At 41.7% G+C, this 23446-nt stretch overlaps 1 protein-coding gene across 3 annotated transcripts in view; it reads left to right on the top strand.

The window, feature by feature from the left end:
- LOC111957881 (EGF-like repeat and discoidin I-like domain-containing protein 3) overlaps positions 1 to 23446 on the top strand; it is a 367729-nt gene that overhangs the window by 17901 nt on the left and 326382 nt on the right. For 2 of the 3 annotated variants that reach the window (XM_023978946.2, XM_023978945.2), the window contains exon 2: positions 18674 to 18748. The exons of the other annotated variant lie outside the window; for it this stretch is intronic. In XM_023978946.2, coding sequence (XP_023834714.1) covers positions 18674 to 18748 — 75 coding nt within the window. The remainder of the gene's footprint in view (positions 1 to 18673; positions 18749 to 23446) is intronic. 3 annotated transcript variants of the gene reach the window in all.

Below are 23446 nucleotides of genomic sequence, written 5' to 3'. Positions count from 1 at the left end.
GGTTCATTGTAGAATCTGGTGGTTTTCAAAGGTCATGTTGTTTTTTTATGTAAAGGTTTTCTATGTAGATCATATGTCTAACACTGCACTGCACATGTATGTTGGAAGAATGTGAAAGTGGAATGGAGCATTAAATCTTATCTTGCACAGGGATGTGGTCTGTTGGGAGAGAGAGTGTGTGCATGTGATGCATGTCGAGAGAGTAAGAGACTGTAAAATCACATCAGAAAGGTGGGCTTTGCCACCTGGCTTTCTTTTCTATATTTCTCCATATTGGTTAAATTTCGCATTTGCATCCAGTGTAGAATATAATGGAAAACACCTAACAATAATTCAACGAAAATGTTGGGTATCTGTGTCTAGCTGTTCTTTTTGAAATTACATTGTTATGTTACTTAGTGGAGGAGTCGTAATACCTAGTCTGGAAAAAAGTGAACCATTGAAAAGCAGATACTTTTCCTCCTTTAGTTTGCATGGTATATTAAAATAACATGAACCAATACCTTTCTTGTTCATTTGATATGTTTTTATTCTGAATACATTTTCAGTATGTGTGTGTTTTAACGTGTTGTTCAGTGTACAGTAAGTCAGCTTGCACTATTGGCCTGTTTTGTAACTGCACAAGGACTTCTACTATACCAGCGGACTGAGCTAACATATATTTTATCACGGCACAATATGTTTGGCAGAACTTCTTCACAGTTACAGTGGAAGGCTAAAGGTTGATGACACTGTATCTTTAGCACCCTTGCTACCATTTCGTTGTCAACTCTAATCGCCAAGGCAGCCCACGTATGCAGGACTTGAGCAGCCATGCAATACTGTAGTAGAGTACATTTGAGTTGTTCACCTTGGCCCCCTTGCAAGCAGGACCTTGGTGATCTAAGCTGGCAGGATGCCAGGGTTAATCAGGGAGAGTTGTGTGTACACACTGGGCATCCCCCCCATAGCTGTTGGTCCTAGGCTGCTGGCCAGCCCAGCATGTAATCCATGGGTCATGATGTGGGGTTCAGCTGCTTATTTAATGAAATCGTATGCCCTTGAACCCCTCTGAGATTTTAATCAAAATTTACGTTTTTAGGTTGACGTGCCATAGGCCTACAACAAGTGAGACAATGTTTCAGAAGCTTCTTCAAATCCCTCAAGTTTCCCAACACCCCCCAGATCCAACATTCACAACCAATTGAAGACATAAAATAAAAAAACATACAAAAATATTGTCTGCAACTGACATTTAGATATTGTAGATATATTTATTCCTTTTGTGTAGGCGATCTGACTGACAAAATAATGTAATGTGGACTTTGGGTGGAATTTGTCTGTTGGCTGTCAGTGTGCCTTTATCCGGTGTGAACGTGATACATGTTCCTCACACTCCCTCCACTGAGTAACAGCCTCTTTGATCAGTGCTCAGGGTGCCCGCCCTCAACATGTTGACATGACATTGAACATATATCACAACCATCAGTCTTATGTTTTTCACCATGCGTAATATGCGGTAGGCTATGTTTCGTACAACAGCACAATAATACATTTTTATTCAGGTATGTTATTTGAGCTTGGGCTCATAGGCCTATGTGTATGCATAAGCTCTAATATGCTGGTCGTTATCAAGTTGGGTACTACCAAAGCATGTCCAGAGTGCATAAAAGGAGATTACCGTGACTTAACTGTCACGTGGAATATCACTGTGGTCATGACTTATGACTGCTGAGGTGGCGGTAATATTGTCTCTGCAACAACCCGAAGCCCATAGCTTGATAAAGACCTGTTGGTTTCTGATAGATTTCAACAACCATACACATTTAAAACCAGAGTGTAGAAAATGACTTCTGCTGTTGAAGGGTAAAGCTCACTACTGTTAGACCTGAGCTGGAGCAACAACAGATAGAGAGCAGGTAGAAAGGTGGCAGGCAGCGTGATGGGATCTATATGGCGCATCTGTAACATTGATCAAATCAAATGTTATTGGTCACATACACATGGTTAGCAGATGTTAATGCGAGAGTAGCGAAATGCTTGTGCTTCTAGTTCCAACAGTGCAGTAATATCTAACAATTCCCCAACAACACAAATCTAAAGGGGTGAATGAGAATGTGTACATATCAGTATATGGATGAGCGATGGCCGAGCGGCATAGGCAAGGTGCAGTAGATGGTATAAAATACAGTATATACATGTAATATGAGTTATGTAAGATATGTAAACCTTATTAACGTGGCATTATTTAAAGTGGCATTGTTTAAAGTGACTAGTGATCCATTTATTAAAGAGTCCAGTGATTGGGTCTCAGTGTAGGCAGCTCTGAGTTAGTGATGGCTATTTAACAGTCTGATGGCCTTGAGATAGAACCTGTTTTTCAATCTTTCGGTCCCAGCTTTGTTGCACCTGTACTGACCTCGCCTTCTGGATGATAGCGGTATGAACAGGCTGTGGCTCGGGTGGTATGAACAGGCTGTGGTCCCGTGTGGCTCAGTTGGTAGAGCATGGCGCTTGCAACGCCAGGGTTGTGGGTTCATTCCCCACGGGGGGACCAGGATGAATATGTATGAACTTTCCAATTTGTAAGTCGCTCTGGATAAGAGCGTCWGCTAAATGACTTAAATGTAAATGTAAATGTTGTTGTCCTAGATTATCTTTTTGGCCTTCCTGTGACACTGGGTGCTGTAGGTGTCATGAAGGGCAAGTAGTTTGCCCCCGATGATGTGTTGTGCAGACCGCACCACCCTCTGGAGAGCCTTGCGGTTGAGGGTGGTGCAGTTGCTGTATCAGGCTGTGATACAGCCCGACAGGATGCTCTCAATTGTGCATCTGTAAAAGTTTGTCAGGGTGTTTTGGTGACAGGCCAAATTTCTTCAGCCTCCTGAGGTTGAAGAGGTGCTGTTGCGCCTTCTTCAACACACTGTCTCTGTGTGGACCGTTTCAATTTGTCTGTGATGTGTACGCCCAGGAACTTAAACTTTCCACCTTCTCCACTACTGTCCCGTCGATGTGGATAGGGGTGTGCTCCCTCTCTTGTTTCCTGAAGTCCACGATCATCTCCTTTGTTTTGTTGACGTTGAGTGGGGTTGTTTTCCTGACACCACACTCCGAGTGCCCTCATCTCCTCCCTGTAGGCTGTCTCGTCGTCGTTGGTGATCAAGCCCACTACTGTTGTGTTGTCTGCAAACTTGATGATTGAGTTGGATGTGTGCATGGCAACGCAGTCATGGGTGAACAGGGAGTACAGGAGAAGGCTGAGCAGACACCCTTGTGGGGCCCCAGTGTTGAGGGTCAGCGAAGTGGAGACGTTGTTTCCTACCTTCACCACCTGGGGGGCGGACCCAGTTGCACAGGGAGGGGTTGAGACCCAGGTCCTCCAGCTTGATGATGAGCTTGGATTGTACTATGGTGTTGAATGCTGAGCTGTAGTCAATGAACAGCATTCTTACGTAGGTATTATTTTTATCCAGATGGGATAGGACAATGTGCATTGTGATGGCGACTGCGTCATCTGTGGAGCTGTTGGGGCAGATTGCAAACTGAAGTGGGTCTAGGGTGGCTGGTAAGGTGGCGGTAATATGATCCTTGACGAGCATCAAAGCACTTCATGATGACAGAAGTGCTGTGCTACGGGGCGGTAGTCATTTAGTTCAGTTATCTTTGCCTTCTTGAGTACAGAAACAATGTGAGCCATCTTGAAGCATGTGGGTTACAACAGACTGGGATAGGGAGCGATTAAATATGTCTGTAAACACACCAGCCAGCTGTACTGCACATGCTCTGAGGACGCGGCTCGGGATGCCGTCTGGGCCAGCAACCTTGCGAGGATTAACTAGTTTAAATGTTTTACTCAAGTCAGCCACTGAGATGGAGAGGGGGGGCCGCAGTCTTTGTTAGCGATCCGCGATGGTGGCACTGTATTATCCTCAAAGCGGGTGTTTAGTTCGTCTGGAAGCGTGACATCGGTATCCGTGACGTGGCTGTTTTTATTTTTGTAGTCCGTGATTTCCTGTAGACCCTGACACATACGTTTCGTGTCTGAGCCATTGAATTGCTTCTTCACCTTGTCCCTGTTCCGGCATTTTACTTGTTTGATTTCCTTGCGGAGAGAATACCTACACTGTTTAAATTCAGCCATATCTCCAGACCGCTTTCCATGGTTAAATGCGGTGGATCGCGCTTTCAGTTTTACGCAAATGTCGCCATCCATCCACGGTTTCTGGTTAGGGTAGGTTTTAATGGTCACAGTGGGTACACGTCTCCAATACACTTATTTATAAATGCACACAAAGTCAGCGTATAGGTCAATGTTGTCCTCTGAGGCTGATCGGAACGTATTCCAGTCCGTGTGATCAAAACAATCTTGGAGAGTGGCTTCCGATTGGTCAGACCAGCGTTGAATGGTTCTCGTTATTGGTACATCCTGTTTGAGTTTCTGCCTTTAAGCCGGGACGAGCAAGATGACGTCGTGGTCAAATTTGCCGGAGGGAGGGCTTTGTATGCATCGCGGAAGTTAGAGTAGCAGCGGTCGAGGGTATAAGCCCTATGTGTCGTGCAATCAATATGCTGATATACATGCAGCACGAAAGCCGGATAAAAGCACAGGTACTCAAAAGACCAACGGACATGGGAACAATAACCGACAAGACAATGTTGAACAGAGGGCACATAAATACAATTACTAATCAGGTGACTTAGACCTCCGGAACTGGTGCACGGAATGAGCAGCAGTACCGGGGGAATCCTTGACAATACCTCACAATACATGCCACCAGTGGTCTGGTCCAAAATGAATTCACAGGAAACGCACAGTATTATACAGAGCCATGATCACATGGAACTCCCTTCCATCTCCAATTACTAAAACAAACAGCAAAATTACATAAAAAAAAAGTTTAAACAACTACTCACGGAATGGCAGGGACACAAACAAAATGTTTTTATTATTTGTATTATTATTATCTGTATATTTTTGCCGGGGTATACCATGGTATTTTAAATTTGTGTGACTGTCCTTGTCTATCAGTGTATGTCTTTTGTTACTTCTTATGTTTTGTGTTTTTTGTGGACCCCTGGAAGAATAGCTGCTGCCTCTGCAAAACCTTATCGGGATCCAAATAAACAAATAAACACATTTAATGAACAATTTCACAGAAATGCCTCAATGTACTGTTAAATATTAATTTATTTTCTTGATCTCTGACACTGTTCTAAAAATATATATATATAATGCTATACCCTAATCGCCTTGCACCTTTCCTTAATCCACCACGCCCCCATACAGAAATGTCATGCCCCACATTCATCACCGTGCATTTAATTTAATGGCATGTTTTATGAATCTTATTAACTGTGCCCCGAGATTGAATCAGGGCGATCTTGTCTCGGGAAGTGATACGAACCTCCAGGATTCTAATAAATCTAGCAGCAGTATGCTCTCCTGGCTCAGCTTGGGCCTGAAGTAGGGCATCAGTAATGAGATAGTAGAGACAGGAGCAATCACACCACTGAGTGTTTGATGTGGTCAGCTCTTGGATCTCAGAGATGGATCAGTAACCTGGATGACTGGGTTGAAACGGTTGTCATGTAACACGCTCTCTGCAGTAACTATTGAATGGGATGCGGGGCTCCTTCCATCTCGTCAATAATGCTGACTCCTAGTGTTTAGGATCATTCGATCCAATGTGAGATGTGATTTTCTTATTACAGACATTAGCTGTACTCAAACAAAGTGGATGATTCATACAAGTAAAAGTGATCAGGATTGTATATTTCAAAATTATCATTGGGCTGAATATGATTATAGTGGTATTGTATGTTGGTAATGAATGGGTAGCAGGGAATGTCAAAGCTGTCATCCTAGCAGACCTTGTTTCCACCTCCATTCAGTGGCAGGGGTGAACCACAATGCCTTGGTGTTGGCACCAGCAGCAGAAAGTGTGATGAAGTGAGAAAGTCAAAGGAAACAATCTGCTACTTACAGAACCTCAAGCTGTATCACTGTGCAGGGTTTAGATACACCATATGCCTGACTGGCATTGGAGATCCGCGAGAGGCACTTCGGCGTGAACGTCTGCTGGGTAACATTGTCAGCCAGCAGCTTCTTGGACCCCCTTGAGACTTGTCTATATTTGTGTGAAGTGTGGCTTGATTAGCTTTTGGTATTTCATGCTATTTGGCACTGTCATATTTTGAATTCAAGAGACAAACAGACAAGAACTCAAGCATATGTTATTACATAACTTTATTATCTATTCATTTGGACATGTGGTAAGCGCTATAGAGTTTTGCAATTTGCCTTTGCAATTAGACAATGTTCAATATTTCTCAACAAGTTCAGTTTAATAAAGTGGGATGAAGAGCTGAAGTAAACATTCAAATGACCTAGAGGGCTTTTACCACATACATTAAGTATGTGGACACCCTTTGAAACCTGCTGACAGGTTTATAAAATTGAGCACAACACCATGCAATCTCCATAGACAAACACTGTCATAGGATGCCACCTTTCCAACAAGTCAGTTCATCAAATGTCTGCCCTGCTAGTGCTGTTCTTGTAAAGTGGAAACTTCACAGCCACGAAGTGGTAGGCCAGACAAGCTCACAGAATGGGACCGCAGAGTGCTAAAGTGCGTAAAAAACAACTGTCCTCGGTTGCAACACTCACTGCCGAGTTTCAAACTGCCTCTGGAAGCAGTGTCAGCACAATAACTGTTCATAGGGAGCTTCATGAAATGGGTTTCAATGGCCGAGCAGCCGCATAAGCCTAATATCACCAAGCGTCAGCTAGAGTGGTGTTAAGCTAGCCGCCATTGGACTCTGGAGCAGTGGAAACGCGTGTTCTGGATTGATGAATCACGCTTCACCATCTGGCAGTCCGAAGGACGAATCTGGGTTTGGCGGAAGCCAGGACAACGCTACCTGCCCCAATGCATAGTGCCAACTGTAACATTTGGTGGAGGAGGAATAATGGTCTGGGGCTGTTTTTCATGGTTCGGCTAGCCCCCTTAGCTCCAGTGAAGGGAAATCTTAATCTACAGCATACAATGACATTTTAGATGATTCTGTGCTTCCAACTTTGTGGCAACAGTTTGGGGAAGGCCCATTTCTCTTTCAGCATGACAATGACCCTGGGCACAAAGTGAGGTCTATACAAAAATGGTTTGTCGGTGTGGAAGAACTTGACTGGCCTGCACAGAGCCCTGACCTCAACCCCATCAAACACCATTGGGATGAATTGGAACGCCGACTGCAAGCCAGGCCTAATCGCCCAACATCCAATATCAGTTCCCGACCTCACTAAGGCTCTTGTGGCTGAATGGAAGCAAGTCCCAACATCTAGTGGAAAGCCTTCCCAGAATAGTGGAGGCTGTTTTAGCAGCAAAGGGGGGACCAACTTCATATTAATGTCCATGATTTTGGAATGAGATGTTTGACGAGCAGGTGTCCACAAACATTTGGTTATGTAGTGTATTACACAACATTGGACTTTTCTAGATGTTGGTAGCTGTCCAAGATAATAGCCAATCAGTATTGCATTCCTTAGCTCTTGCTTTAGAAGATACATCATGTAGGAAAATGCCATTTTGGAGAGTTCCTTGAGAATAAAATTACTATGTCCTTTTGTAGGAGTTCTAATTATCAAAGTATCAAACATTTTACATTCTTTCTCATAGTGTATTGATAAACGCTATGTCTGTGTTTTACCTCAGAAAAGGAAGAATATGTTATTGAAAATTGCCTCCGCAGTACACATTGTTCAATCAATATATTGATTGATGTCCATGATGGGCTATAATTGTGTGATTTGTAATCATATTTTACCTAGGCTACAGGTTGAGTTTGTGAAAAGCCTTGGTCCATGCTACAAGTTAGTCTGTAAGCCCCTGAACCCTACCCTGCAATCTGAGCAGAGTGCATTATGGTTTCCCCTCGCCCATGATGAGGTGAAGTAGGATCTCTTCCTGAGACGGATGCCCTCTGTGTTCCCCTACAGGGCTTAGAGCTGGGCTAGCAGGCTAGGCAGTGCACAGTAATGAGGGCTATAAAAGTTAGAACACGGACCAGATTATTTAACATTGAAAAATACCTTTACTCCCACAGGGGGAAAAAAGTAAGTCTGAGTTCGACCACACATATTTTGGCCAAGATAGGGTTCCCGGAACATTCTTACTGCAAACAGTTTGAAAGCAATTTTGATTAAATCTCGGTATAGAGGAAATTAAGTGGTGGAGACCGTCTTATGTGGATGGAAGCACTTATCAGACAAAGTGGTGTGTGTTGAATAGCTAAGTCAGACCAGGAGGCGGCGTACTGTTGGCCTCTGGCTGGGTGGAAAGACCCTCAGTTCCTTTTAATGGTTTGGAAGGAGACATGGAGATGTATGTGTCTGCTGAATTAGGTCTTTAGACATAGAACCTAAAGTGAAGAGCGCGTGTTTAAGTTCAAGCAATAATTATGTTTGGGAGAAGCCACCTACCTCACAGCGACCCGACGCACAACCACACCATGGTGATTATGGCTTCTGGTTAGTCCCATACCATGGTCACCGCGACTGACTGTAGTGGCTTGGGTTGCGAACGCAAAGGGCTGACATCATGTATATGAATGTCGGGTAAGCAAACGGTATAGTAGATGGAACATTGGCTGAGTTCAGGTCCGACATCATATAATTCAAAGTAACCTCTCAAAGTTGACATGATATTGTGATCCTCTGGCTTTCATCACATGCTGTATGTGTCATGCTATTAGTTTTGTTTATTTGAATTGATTTCATCACTGTCTGAACTTCCTCACAGCGGATCCCATCGGCTCAGCAGAAGTATCGAACCCCGCAGGGGGCAAGTTTAAAGGACGCCTCCAGCGATTTACTTGATTCCCAGCACCACCGAAGGCCTCACTCATCTTCAAACCCCTAGCATGCTAGCAGCAGAGCAGATCCATCTCTCAGGGCTGCCTCCTCCCTAAAGCAATCAATCTATTTGGAGCTGAACGGCCAGCCTGTTCCCTGACATTGCTACCTGCTACGGCTTTCGCAGCGTTTGTGATGCTCTCTTTTTATTCTCTCTTTTTTTCTCCTCTTGTCATCTGCTCAATTTCTTTTCTCTTTGTATTGTTTTAGAGCTGCCTTTCTTTGAGAACAGATCCTTACTGTTGGCTTGTTAAGATCACAATGTCAGTCTTTCATGTTTGCCTGTGGTGCTTTGACTCTTTCTGCATACTTTTGTTGCGTTTCTTCTCACTCTTCTTTCTCTTACCCCTGACCAAACAAGCAATTACCTTTTAGCCACTGCATCTAATTAACAAACGAGAGTGTCTTAGGGTTTTCTTTGATTAGAATCAATCATGTTCTAATCATTTGCCATGTGTTCAAAAGCCTCATTGTACTTTTTTCACCTTGTTGTGATTCGTTGCCATTTGGTGAACCGACATGAAATACAAGGACATAGGCCTTTTGTGTTCCCTTAAAATATCATTATATTGGTTTGTTTCCAGTCAAACCATTCTCTTTGTGAAGCCCAATAGGTGTGTTTGGGGGTATGACGGTCACAGTCTAAAATAGAGTTCTTTAAGTATTTATCACTGTGGACTTTGGGTTGATCCCAACATGTACAATTTACAGCCAATCGTTCTGTAATGTCTCCCACTGAAAGTCTACCACAGGAGGTGGCATCTTAATTGGGGAGGACAGGCTTGTGGAAATGGCTGGAGTGGAATCAGTGGAATGGTATCAAATACATGGTTTCCATGTGTTTGATGCCAATTCGTTTTCTCTGTTCTAGCCATTATTAGGAGCCGTCCTCCTCTCAGCATCCTCCACTACTTACCCCATAACGGGAACCGGGTTACCGAGATTTAACAAGAATTCCCGCCCAAACCTTTCCCTATTCCACATTTTGTTGTGTTAGTCTGAATTCAACATTTATTTAAAAAAAATATGTATAGTTCACCCATCTACACACAATACCCCATAATGGAAAAGTGAAACATGGTTTTGAAATGAAATACAGAAATCAAATTTCCCTAAGTATTCACACCCCTTTGCAATGTCACTCCAAAGTATGCTCAGGTGCATTACATTTCCCTTGATCATCCTTGAGATGTCACTACAACTTGATTGGAGTCCACTTCTGGCCAATTCAATTGTCTGGACATGATTTAGAAAAAACACACCTGTCTATATAAGGTTCCATGGTTGACAGTGCATGTCAGAGCAGAAACTACACCATGAAGTCCAAGGAACTGTCTGTAGATCTCCGAGATAGAATTGTGCTGAGCCATATATCCGGGGAAGGGTATTAAACAATTGATATTGTGTTGAAACTTTCTAAGAGCACAGAGGGAAATTGAAAAATATTGAACCACTCAGAGTATGCCTAGAGCTGGTCATCCGACTGAACTGAGCAACTGGGCAAGCGACCAAGAACCCAAATTACCACTCTGAGAGAACTACAGAGTTCCTTGGCTGGGATGGGAGAACCTGCCAGAAGGACAACAGCTTCTACAGCACTTCACCAAGCTGGGCTTTATGGGAGAGTGGCCAGACAGATGCCACTCCTGAGAAAAAGCGACATGACAGCACACCTGGAGTTTGCAAAAAGGCACGGGAAAGACTCGTAGAGCATAAGGCAAAAGATTATGTGGTCTGATGAGACAAAAATGTAACTCTTTGGACTGAATGCTAAGCACTATGTCTAGAAAGAACCAGGCTCATCTCATGACCCATCTAACACTATGACTACCGTGAAGCATGGTGGTGGCAGCATCATGCTATGGGGATGCTTTTAAGAGTCAGTGACTGGGAGATTGGTAAGGATAGAGGGAACAATGAATGGAGCCAACTACAGGAAAATCCTTTATGAGAACCTATTTCAGAGTGCAAATTACCTTATAATTGGGCGAAGATGTATGTTCCAACAGGACACTGACACCAAGCATGCAGCCAAATCAACACTGGAATGGCTTCAGAACAAGAATGTGAAAGTCTGTGAGTGGCCCAGACAAAGCCCAGACTTGATTCACATTGAAAATCTGTGGAAAGACTTGCTGTTCACCACTGACCTTCTAGGCAGAGTTGCAAAGAAAAAGCCAAATCTCAGACTGGCCAAAAAAGGAAAAGATTAAGATGGGCCAAAGAACACAGACACTGAACAGAGGAACTCTGCCTAGATGGCCAGCATCCCAGAGTCACCTCTTCACTGTTGATGTTGAGACTGGTGTTTTGCGGGTTGTATTGAATGAAGCTGCCAGTTGAGGACTTGTGAGGCATCTGTTTCTTAAACTAGACACGCTAATGTACTTTTTCTCTTGCTCAGTTCTGCATCGGGGCCTCCCACTCTTCTTTCTATTCTGGTTAGAGCCAGTTTGTGCTGTTCTGTGAAGGGAGTAGTACACAGCGTTGTACGAGATCTTCAGTTTCTTAGAAATTTCTTGCATGGAATAGCCTTCATTTTTCAAAACAAGAATAGACTGACGAATTTCAGAAGAAAGTTGTTTCTTTCTGGCCATTTTGAGCCTGTAATCAAACCCACAAATGCTGATACTCCAGATACTCAACTAGTCTAAAGAAGGCAGTTTTATTGCTTCTTTAATCAGGACAACAGTTTTCAGCTGTGCTAATATATTTGCAAAAGGGTTTTCTAATGATCAATTTGCCTTTTAAAATGATCAACTTGGATTAGCTAACACAGCGTGCCGTTGGAACACAGGAGTGATGGTTGCTGATAATGGGACTTTGTATGCCTATGTAGATATTCCATTAAATATCAGCCGTTTCCAGCTACAACAGTCATTTACAACTTTAACAATGTCTACACTGTATTTCTGAACAATTTTATGTTATTTTAATGGACAAAAAAATATGCTTTTCTCTCAAAAACAAGAACATTTCTAAGTGAACCAAAACGTTTGAATGGTAGTGTATATGTATATGTACAGTAATGTGCAAAAGTTTTAGGCAGTTGTGAATAAATGCTGTAAAGTAAGATTGCGTTCAAAAATAGACATGTTAATAGATTATATTTATCAATTAACAAAATGCAAAGTAAGTGAACAGAGTAAAAATCTAAATCAAATCAATATTTGGTGTGACCACCCTTTGCCTTCAAAACAGCTTAAATTCTTCTAGGTACACTTGTACACCATTTTTGAAGGAACTCGGCAGGTAGGTTGGCCCAAACATCTTGGAGAACTAACCACATTTCTTCTGTGGATTTTGGCAGCCTCAGGTGCTTCTCTCTCTTTATGACAGACTCAATGTTAATCAGTGCTCTGTGGGGGCCAAACCATCACTTCCAGGACTCCTTGTTCTTCTTTACGCTGAAGATAGTTCTTAATGACTTTCGATGTATGTTTGGGGTCATTGTCATGCTGCAGAAAAAATGTGGGGCCAATCAGATTCCTCCCTGATGGTATTGCATGATGGATAAGTATCTGCCTGTACTTCTCATTATTGAGGAGACCATTAACTTCTCTGGGATATGTGGGACGGTAGCGTCCCACTTGGCCAAAAGCCAGAAAAAATGTAGCGCGCCAAATTCAAATATATTACTATAAAAATCAGTCTTTCATGAAATCACACATGAAAGACACCAAATTAAAGCTACACATGTTGTGAATCCAGCCAACATGTCTGATTTCAAAATGGATTTACGGCGAAAGCACACCAAACGATTATGTTAGCTCAGTACATAGCCACAGAAAAACACAGCCATTTTCCCAGCAAAAGATAGTAGTCACAAAAAGCAGAAATAGAGATAAAATGAATCACTAACCTTTGATGATGTTCATCAGATGACACTCATAGGACATCATGTTACACAATACATTTATGTTTTGTTCGATAATGTGCATATTTATATCCACCTATCTCGGTTTACATTGGCGCCATGTTCAGAAATGCCTCCAAAATATCCGGAGAAATTGCAGAGAGCCACGTCAAATAACAGAAATACTCATCATAAACTTTGATGAAAGATACATGTTTTACATAGAATTAAAGATACACTTGTTCTTAAACTTCTTCAGGCTGCAAGCCCGGCGCCGGTACACTTATGACAACATCCAGCTCAAGTGCAGGGCGCGAAATTCAAAATCTATTTTTTTAAAATATTTAACTTTCACACATTAACAAGTCCAATACAGCATTTGAAAGATAAACATCTTGTCAATCCAGCCAGCATGTCCGATTTTTTAAATGTTTTACAGAGAAAACACCACATATATTTATGTTAGCTCACCACCAAATAAAAAAGAGGACAGACATTTTTCACAGCACAAGTAGGATGAAGTAGCATGCACAAGCCAACCTAACTAACCTAAAACCAACCTAAATAACCTAGAAAAAACTACCTCAGATGACAGTCCTATAACATGTTACACAATAAATCTATGTTCTTGTTCAAAAAAAATGCATTTTAGCTATAAATCAGTTTTACATTACTGCTACCATCATAGCTACAGTAAGAAATCGCACGGGAGTAGCCAGAGAAAATACAGACACCAACGTCAACTACCTTATTACACATCAGAAACATTTCAGAGAAATATATGGTGGATAGCTAATGAAAGACAAAGATCTTGTGAATACAGACAATATTTCCGATTTCTGAAGTGTTTTCAGCGAGAAACACCACATATATTTATGTTAGCTCACCACCAAATACAAAAGACAGACAGACATTTTTCACAGCAACGGTAGCATGCAATTAGCATGCACAAAGCTAACCAAAACTAACCTAGAACCAACCTAAATACCTAGAACCAACCTAAATAACCTAGAAAAAACTACCTCAGATGACAGTCCTATAACATGTTACACAATAAATCTATGTTTTGTTCGAAAAAGTTGAATATTTTAGCTATAAATCAGTTTTACATTACTGCTACCATCTTAGCCACCATCATAGCTACAGTCAGAAATCGCACGGCAGTAGCCAGAGAAACAGACACCAACGTCAACTACTAATTTCACATCAGAAAAGATTTCAGAAAAATTATGGTGGATAGCTAATGAAAGAGAAAGATCTTGTGAATACAGACAATATTTCCGATTTCTGAAGTGTTTTACAGCGAAAACACAATATATCGTTATATTAGCTTACTACAATAGCTACACAACAGCAGCTATTTCTAGTCAAACGCTAGCGATAGCACAGTTCGACAGATATATGAAAAAGCATCCCAAATTGGGTCCTTATCTTTGTTGATTTTCCATCAGAATGTTCTCAAAGGGTCCTTTGTTCAGAACCGTGTTCATTTGGACCTAGAACGAACGATGTCCCTGTTGAATTAGCATGGCACACTGGCCATGCCGTGCTAACCTCTCCGTCTTGACAAAATTCTTGCGTCGCATCACGTCTAAAGTCCAGAATAAATTTCATAATATAATTAAAGTATATTGAAAAAACATACTTTAGGATGATATTGTGACATGTATCAAATAAATTCGAAGCCGGAGGTCATATTCACCTATAACGAGGGTTTCCAGGAGCGCAGTCCAGTTCCTACTTCGCGCCCAGAAAAAAAAATTAAGTGCGCACTTATCACTCAAAGATGTGTTTTCAGTCCCTGACAGAGATAATCAAGTCATTTTTTCTCTCACTTCCGCATGACAACCAGGGGAAGATGTGTGACGTGTTTCTACAGTCCTAAGTGCCAAGGCCTTTTATAGAGAGTATCTTGAAGAGAGACATAGCTTCTTGGAATTTTTCTTTTTTACAGAAAATGGGCTGTAAAAAGAGTTATGTTTCACTTAGAGAAATAATTAAACCTGTTTTAGAAACTAGACAGTGTTTCTATTCCAAAAGTAATAATAATATGCATATTGTAGAACAAGAATTGAGTACGAGGCCGTTTGAAATGGCCACCTCTTTCCACTGCTGATACTCACTGCTGATATTTGAGCCATAAGAGGTTATCAATGCAACCGCTGTGTCAGATTTCAAAAAAACTTTACGTAAAAAGCACACCATGCAATATTCTGAGACGGCGCTCAAAAATAACAACATTTCTCCGCCATGTTGGAGTCAACAGAAATACGAAATTACATCATAAATATTCCCTTACCTTTGATCATCTTCATCAGAATGCACTCCCAGGAATCCTAGTTCCACAATAAATTGTTGTTTTGTTCGATAATGTCCATTACTTATGTCTAAGTAGCTACTTTTGCTAGCATGTTTAGTGCGCATGTCCAAACGCTCGCGCAGATGCAGGCGAACTCGGACGAAAACTTCAAAAAGTTATATAACAGGTCGAATAAACTGGTCAAACTAAGTAGAGAATAAATCTTCAGGATGTTGTTATCATAACTATCCAATAACGTTCCAAACGGAGAATTCCTTTGTGTCTCTAGAAGTTATAGAAAGCAAGACGATATCGTTTGGAATGCGCGTGACCAGGAACTGGCAATCTGCCAGACCAATGACTGAAACACCTCCCATCCGGCCCCACATCACACTAGAGGCGTCATTCCACGTTCTACAGACTGTTGACATGTAGTGAAAGGCGCAAACAGATCCATATCTTACAGGGAATTGAATAGGCGATGAGTTGAACATTGACCAGTCTCAGAATTCTCACTTCCTGTTTGGATTTCTTCTCAGGTTTTTGCCTGCCATATGAGTTCTGTTATACTCACAGACATCATTCAAACAGTTTTAGAAACGTCAGAGTGTTTTCTATCCAATACTAATAATATTATGCATATATTAGCATCTGGGACTGAGGAGCAGGCAGTTTACTATGGGCACCTCTGGGCACCTTTCATCCAAGCTACTCAATACTGCCCCTGCAGCCATAAGAAGTTAAGTGTTGCTTTAGCAGTATGCTTAGGGTTATTGTCCTGCTGGAAGTTGAACCTCCGTCCCAGTCAAATCTCTGGAAGACTGAAACAGGTTTCCCTCAAGAATTTCCCTGTATTTAGCGCCATCAAGCATTCCTTCAATTCTGACCATTTTCCCAGTCCCTGCTGATGAAAAACATCACCACGGCATGATGCTGCCACCACCATTTTAGGGATGGTGTTCTCGGGGTGGTGAGAGGTGTTGGGTTTGCGCCAGACATAGCGTTTTCCTTGATGACCAAAAAAATCTATTTTAGTCTCATCTGACCAGAGTATCTCCTTCCATATGTTCCCACATGCCTTTTGGTGAACATCAAACCTGTTTGCATATTTCTTTCTTTAAAGGATAACATTTTCACATGGGAATAGCTTTTGATATATATGATATAGCCTATAGTAGACAATATGTGGTGTTCAATGCAGGCCTACATTGCATGAGACTTTTAAAAACATTTTACATTATGAAAGGCTTGCCATTAATCCATGACTTGGTCTGTAACACCATGGGCCAAATAGGTGACTGTAAATGTTATTGTGTTGTTTGACGCAAGGAACCACTTTACAAAATACAATGAATTCTTATTACCATACAGAAAATTAGACAATGTAGTCTACCCCTCTGCCTATTGGTTTATTTGCGTATTCAAGCCTTTCTCAAAATACAACCCTTCCCTTTTAATTAAGACAAGCTTTATACCTGACTGGCTTTTCAAAGACAGCTTGAAATGTAGCCTTCATGTTTTGTGCTCTTGTAGAAAGCAGTAACTTCCCATTGCTGATCTGTACTTATCTATAACTGGGGTAGTAACTCGCTAACTAGCAAAGAATATCAACAAATGTGCACACGCGAGGCTCTGATCTGAAATCTCGCAGGTGATTGAAAGACTATCAGTGAAGTTCAACCTCTTACGTCTCTGCGCGGCATGGCGTTTCGTCTGCTTAGAGGGAACATTGTCACATCCATTCAATCTTCGTGAAGAGAAGCGAAAGCCATCTGCATCTTATTCTAGTCCAATAGCCTATTATTCAAGCATGATACCATGATGAAGATAAGGACAACGAAACGTAGGCAATTTTATTAAACTGTTGCGAGTGAGGAAGGTATGAAGGAAAAATAGAGAGAGAAACAGGAGGTAGCCTATACCCACATCGCACAACATTAGCGGAAATATTAGGGTAAGGTTAATGCATTTGCAAAAAGTCATCAACGTGAGGGCATTTCGTAATTTCTTTACCCAACTTTTAACCTAAATCAATGTTTTTGTTGATTTCATGTTGAATTCACACTATTTGACAACTCAAACAAATGTAAATCAAAACCGAAGTCTGTGCCCAGTGGGGACATATTTACAGTGCCTTCAGAAAGTATTCACACCCCTTGACTTTTTCCACATTTTTCTGTGTACAAAGTGGGATTAAAATGTATTTAATTTATTGTCAACAATTGTCAACAATCTACACAAAACTATGTAATGTCAAAATGGAACAAAACTTTTAACATTTGTAAAAATAATTATGAAAAATAAGACGTATTCTACCCCCTGAGTCAGTACATGTAAGAATAATCTTTGGCAGCGATTACAGCTGTGAGTGTTTCTGGGTAAGTCTCTAAAAACCTTCGAAATCTGGATTGTGCATTTTTTGCAGTACAACTTCAGTGCCTTGTTGCAAACAGGATGCATGTTTTGGAATATTTTTATTCTCTACAGGCTTCCTTCTTTTCACTCTGTCATTTATGTTAGTATTGTGGACTAACTACAATGTTGTTGATTCATCCTCCATTTTTTCCTATCACAGCCATTAAACTCTCTAACTGTTTTAAAGTCACCATTGGCTTCATGGTGAAATCCCTGAGCGGTGTCCTTCCTCTCCGGCAACTGAGTTAGGAAGGACGCCTGTACCTTTGTGGTGACTGGGTGTATTGATACACCATTCAAAGTTGAATTAATAACTTACCAATGCTCAAAGGGATATTCAATGTTTTTACCCATATACCCATAGGTCCCATTCTTCGCGAGGCATTGGAAAACATCTCTGGTCTTTGTGGTAGAATCTGTGTTTGAAATTCACAGCTCGACTGAGGGACCTTACAGATAATTGTATTTGTGGGGTACAGAGATCAAAAATCATGTTAAACACTATTAAGAGTCCACACAACTTATTATGTGACTTGTTAAGCACATTTTTACTCCTGAACTTATTTAGGCTTGCTTGTTGACTCAAGACATTTCAGCTCCTAATTTTTAAGTTATTTTGTAAAAATTAATTAGGGAAACCCTGCTTTAGAATGACACTTCCGGTTTTGGCAGGAAATACCAGGTTACCTTAGGAGAAAAGTGATTTATTCTCGGGACGAATATTTTTTACGTGCCAGGAACATTTTAAACCGTAATAGTGACTACACATATGGATCCACTTTAGAGGAGGGTGTTTAAGAGCTGTGTGTAAAGATTCTCAAACATCAGCGCCAAGCTAGGCCTATTAGAATGATTCATGCCCGCAAACTTTGACTTTGAAGATGGAGTAGCGTTCTGTGCATATTACCAACCCCATAGAAGCTTGTGACCAGTCTGACACCAACTCACTCTCTGAACTGGTTTGAGTTCTAATCAGACTTGGGATTCCAATTCTCCCTCATTAGATTATTGTGCCAAAAAAAAGACTCACAGGGAATTTGCAGAGTCAAGGCTTTTATTGGGTAATTCTATGGACTCAAGCTACTCAAAATACTTCATTAAAGTATCATCAGTACTGCTGGCTGATCCAGCTGTCTGACCATTTTAATGAGCAGAGGGTTGTTCTCTAACCCCATGGGACCCTGTGTTCTTGTCTCCCCGTGTCTTGCAGGGGAAGTTTACGAGCCCAATCCCTGCGAGAATGGGGCTGCCTGCCTCAATGTTCTGGCCGACGAATCCTTCTCATGTGAGTGTTGCACTGGCTTTTCAGGACCTAAACTTGTCTTAATAGTGTGGAGGTTGGTAAGTGAGATCATAAACACTTGCTGAAATGACACGGGTGTCATCTGTGATTGTGTGTGCATGAGTACACTACCGGTCAAAAGTTTTAGAACACCTACTCATTCAAGGGTTTTACTTTATTTGTACTATTTTCTTCATTGTAGAAAAATAGTGAAGACATCAAAACTATGAAATAACACATATGGAATCATGTAGTAAGCAAAAAAGTCTTAAACAAATTCAAATATATTTTATTTTTGAGATTCTTCAAATTGCCACTCTTTGCCTTGAGGACAGCTTTGCACACTCTTGGCATTATCTCAACCAGCTTCACCTGGAATGCTTTTCCAACAGTCTTGAAGGAGTTCCCACATATGCTGAGCACTTGTTGGCGGCTTTTCCTTCACTCTGCTGTCCAACTCATCCCAAACCATCTCAATATGGTTGAGGTCGGGGATTGTGGGGCCAGGTCATCTGATGCAGCACTCCATCACTCTCCTTCTTGGTTCAATAGCCCTTTCACAGCCTGGAGGTGTGTTGGGTCATTGTCCTGTTGAAAAACAAATGACAGTCCCACTAAGCCCAAACCAGATGGGATGGCGTATCACTGCAGAATGCTGTGGTAACCATGCTGGTTAAGTGTGCCTTGAATTATAAATAAATCACAGACAGTGTCACCAGCAAAGCATCCCCACACCATAACACCTGCTTCTCCAAATTAAATCAAATAAAATCAAACCATGCTTTACAGTGGGAAATACACATGCAGATATCATCCCTTCACCCACACCGTGTCTTACAAAGACACAGCGGTTGAGGTAACTCTGGGTCTTCCATTCCTGGCGGTCCTCATGAGAGCCAGTTTCAGCATAGCGCTTGATGTAGAAAATAGTAACAATAAAGAAAAACGCTTGAATGTGTAGGTGATCTAAAACTTTTGACCGGTAGTGTATCTCAAAACCCATCATGGCTCCGTACTTTGTTGGTGGTTATGGATTGAAGGCTTGCGTTGCGCGTCTGTCAGTATGGTGTCAATGGTTGCATATTTAACGGTTTCGCAAGTGGCGAGGTGTGCTCTCTGTTTGAATTGTTAAGTTGGTGTCCCGTCTGGCGTGTGGCAGCTTGTCTCCTTGACTTCTGCTGTGCCCACCCTTCCCCGTCACCCCTACCTGCTCTCCTCATGGCAGTGAGACCCTTAATCCCAATTTACATGCTTCAGTCATCTGTACATGCCCATCCTAGAGATATAACATTTTCTTGCAAATTTCCCTCTCTCCTGCTCTATTTTGTGCTGCCTCTTTTGTGCCTCCTTGCATCCCTCTCATTCACGCCATCTCTCTCTCTCCCTCCCATGTGTATGTGCTTAATGTTTATATACACATATGGCTTTAAAAGTCATGAAAATGTTAAATGTGTGAAGCTAGGTCTTTGACAAAACCACATGTTAATTAGAATGCAACTACTGTGACTTTTTAGAGAAGTGGAGAGCAGCAGCTGACTGGCATTTGCATATTATAACAGCTTTTACAAGACATGTTTTCAATCAACGCAATATTGCCTTTTCTCTGTTCTCTATTTATGTGGAATATTCTCCAAAGTGCATTTGGAAACACAATAAATCCATTGTGGAAAGTATTTTCAGAATACTGCTGAACAGCACAATAGCTACTGTATGACATTTGGAGTCTGCCTTGTCCTTAACTCTCTGGGGAAGCTCTGTAGCATCTGACAGATTCAAATCAGATCAAATTGTGAAATGCTTACTTACGAGCCCCTAACCAACAGTGCATTTTACAAAAAATACGGATGAGAATAAGAGATAAAAGTAATAAGTAATTAAAGTGCAGCAGTAAAACATAACAATATATAGAGGGGGGTGCTGGTACAGAGTCAATGTGCGGGGGCACTGGTTAGTTGAGGTAGTATGTACATGTAGGTAGAGTTTTTAAAGTGACTATGCATAGATGACAGCAGAGAGTGGCAGGGGTGTGGAGGGGTGGGGGAGGGCAATACAAATAGTCTGGGTAGCCGTGTGCCTAGATGTTCAGGAGTCTTATGGCTTGGGGGTAGAAGCTGTTTAGAAGCCTCTTGGACCTAGACTTGGTGCTCTGGTACCGCTTGCCATGTGGTAGTAGAGAGAACAGTCTATGACTAGGGTGGCTGGAGTCTTTGACAATTTTAAGGGCCTTCCTCTGACACCGCCTGGTATAGAGGTCCTGGATGGCAGGAAGCTTGGCCCCAGTGATGTACTGGGCCATTCGCATTACCCTCTGTAGTGCCTTGCAGTCGGAGGCCGAGCAGTCGCCATACCAGTCAGTGATGCAACCAGTCAGGATGCCCTCGATGGTGCAGCTGTAGAACATTTTGAGGATCTGAGGACCCATGCCAAATCTTTTCAGTCTCCTGAGGGGGAATAGGTTTTGTCGTGCCCTCTTCACGACTGTCTTGGTGTGTTTGGACCATTCTAGTTTGTTGGTGATGAGGACACCAAGGAACATGAAGCTCTCAACCTGCTCCACTACAGCCCCGTCGATGAGAATGGGGGCGTGCTCGGTCCTCTTTTTCCTGTCGTCCACAATCATCTCCTTTGTCTTGATCACGTTGAGGGAGAGGTTGTTGTCCTGGCACCACACGGCCAGGCCTCTGACTTCCTCCCTATAGGCTGTCTCGTTGTTGTCGGTGATCAGGCCTACCACTGTTGTGTCATCGGCAAATGTAATGATGGTATTGGAGTCGTGCCTGGCTGTGCAGTCATGAGTGAACAGGGAGATTCTTAGCTCTGCCTAGAATAAATGTGAGCTTTGAGACCTTGACATGTCATCCACATAACATATGGGCTTGTAGGAGACTGTATTTGATGCACAAGAACAAAAACTTAAGAATGATATGTTAAAACACGGTGGGGGTGAATAAGCTCTGCTGTGCCTGTAACAAAAGATCTCCAAATCCCCTTAGTGTGCATGTATATTTGTCAACTGGTATTTGTCATCTGTAATTTTCTTTCGAAATTTACAACGATTTGAAATGATTCAATCACGAAATGGATGTATCCCATTGCATTAAATGATGCGTCAACTTCTGTTTGAATTCATCTCTAATACTATGCTTACACCATGAGGTAGCACAGCCATATCACACTGAATGTGGGTACAAACACAATTGTTTTATTGCCATGTGTAGATGGGATGTTCCTCATTAAATTCACCTCAGGTAACTTTGCAAGCAGCTGCTCCAACATGATCTTTATGTGGAACGGACAGTGTTATTGAGCACCTCCAAGCTGACACGCGATTGGTTTCTCACGGAGACACTTCAAAGGAGATGTCGAAAACGTATTGATTGAAAGTAGAAGACCGATCTTTCACAATCAGGAAGTGGATGTGTGGCTATTGGCCTGAGATGAAATGGTGAAAGCATTCTTCTAGTCTGTCACAGAAATGTTTTTTCTTTGACCTTTTCTTATGCTCAGAACACCAATTTGACGCTCAATTTTACATTTGGTCTTTGGACACATTTGAAAATGTTATTTTTTACTTGCAAATCATTATAATTTGGTTGCAAGATGTTTAAAAGACATGTAATGCATCCCTAATATGAGGCAGATGAGTAGTAAGTAACAGAGACTCAAAGCTCATTCTTAAGAGTGCAGTATGTTAATTATTTTACTAATGCCACATGTCAACGTAGCAGCTAGTGGTTTCTGGATGGCTTTACCCATCACTTCCACAGTGCTGACAAGACTGGAAAATGGTAAGGATGAAGACAGGACTAGAGAAAGAAACAGAGGGCCATTGTTTCTTATTCTACTGGGTACAGCGAGGAAGCATCAAACAACCTTGCGTGTGTGAATGAGTGTGTGCAGGTGTGTAACTTGTGGGGGGGACAGCGGGGTCATTACCTTCCCCTATATTAGAGACAGACTAATTTGACCCCCTCAATAACAGACCATGATGAACCTGTTGGATTGGAAATCATTTCCCCACCGTAGCTACTGGCTTTCTGTGTTTTTACAGTACACAGTACTACTAATTCATAATTTTATGATTGGATCCCCCCCAGCCACAAATTATGCTTCTGGTTTGGCACGTTACTCAGAGGCAGTGGCTTGTGAAGTAAAAGTTGTGCATGGCTTGTAAGGAGACGGAGCAATAGCTCCTATCTTTCTCTCTCCCGCCTTTCTTTTTAGCAAACCCTTCATTCTGTGAGATATTTTAAAAACTAAGAAGTACAGTCACATTTAACATGGTAAATTCATCATCATAAATAAGAATTATGTAGAAAATAATATTTTTCTAATTGATAAAGTTTCTATTGCGAAGTGAAAAGATGTGCATCTCACGTGAGCACTATTTCTCAAAACAAGTGGTAATTGGTAATGGTTATATTGGGCTCAATTTATAACTCAAGAGTTCAAAGACAATGTTGGTAGTATTTTAAACTTTAACTCAACTGGTTTTCTAATAGGTGAAATAATTAGAGAAGGGCTGTGTCTGAACCTCAGGCAGTAGGCTCAATCAAGCATGTTTCTCTCCCCAAACAGAGACAGCAGCATTCACCTATCCTTATGTACAGTATGTTTCGAAAACACATCATGTTATTGCTCACTCCTCATGCAAATGCTTAAAGCACTCCTCATGTTAATAGTCACCCTAAGAATACTTCC

This window comes from Salvelinus sp. IW2-2015, linkage group LG33 (assembly GCF_002910315.2).
Source record: "Salvelinus sp. IW2-2015 linkage group LG33, ASM291031v2, whole genome shotgun sequence".
NCBI classification, from domain to species: Eukaryota; Metazoa; Chordata; class Actinopteri; order Salmoniformes; family Salmonidae; genus Salvelinus; species Salvelinus sp. IW2-2015.
The sequence above is the reverse complement of the archived record's forward strand: the minus strand, read 5'-3'. Positions and strand labels throughout refer to the sequence as shown.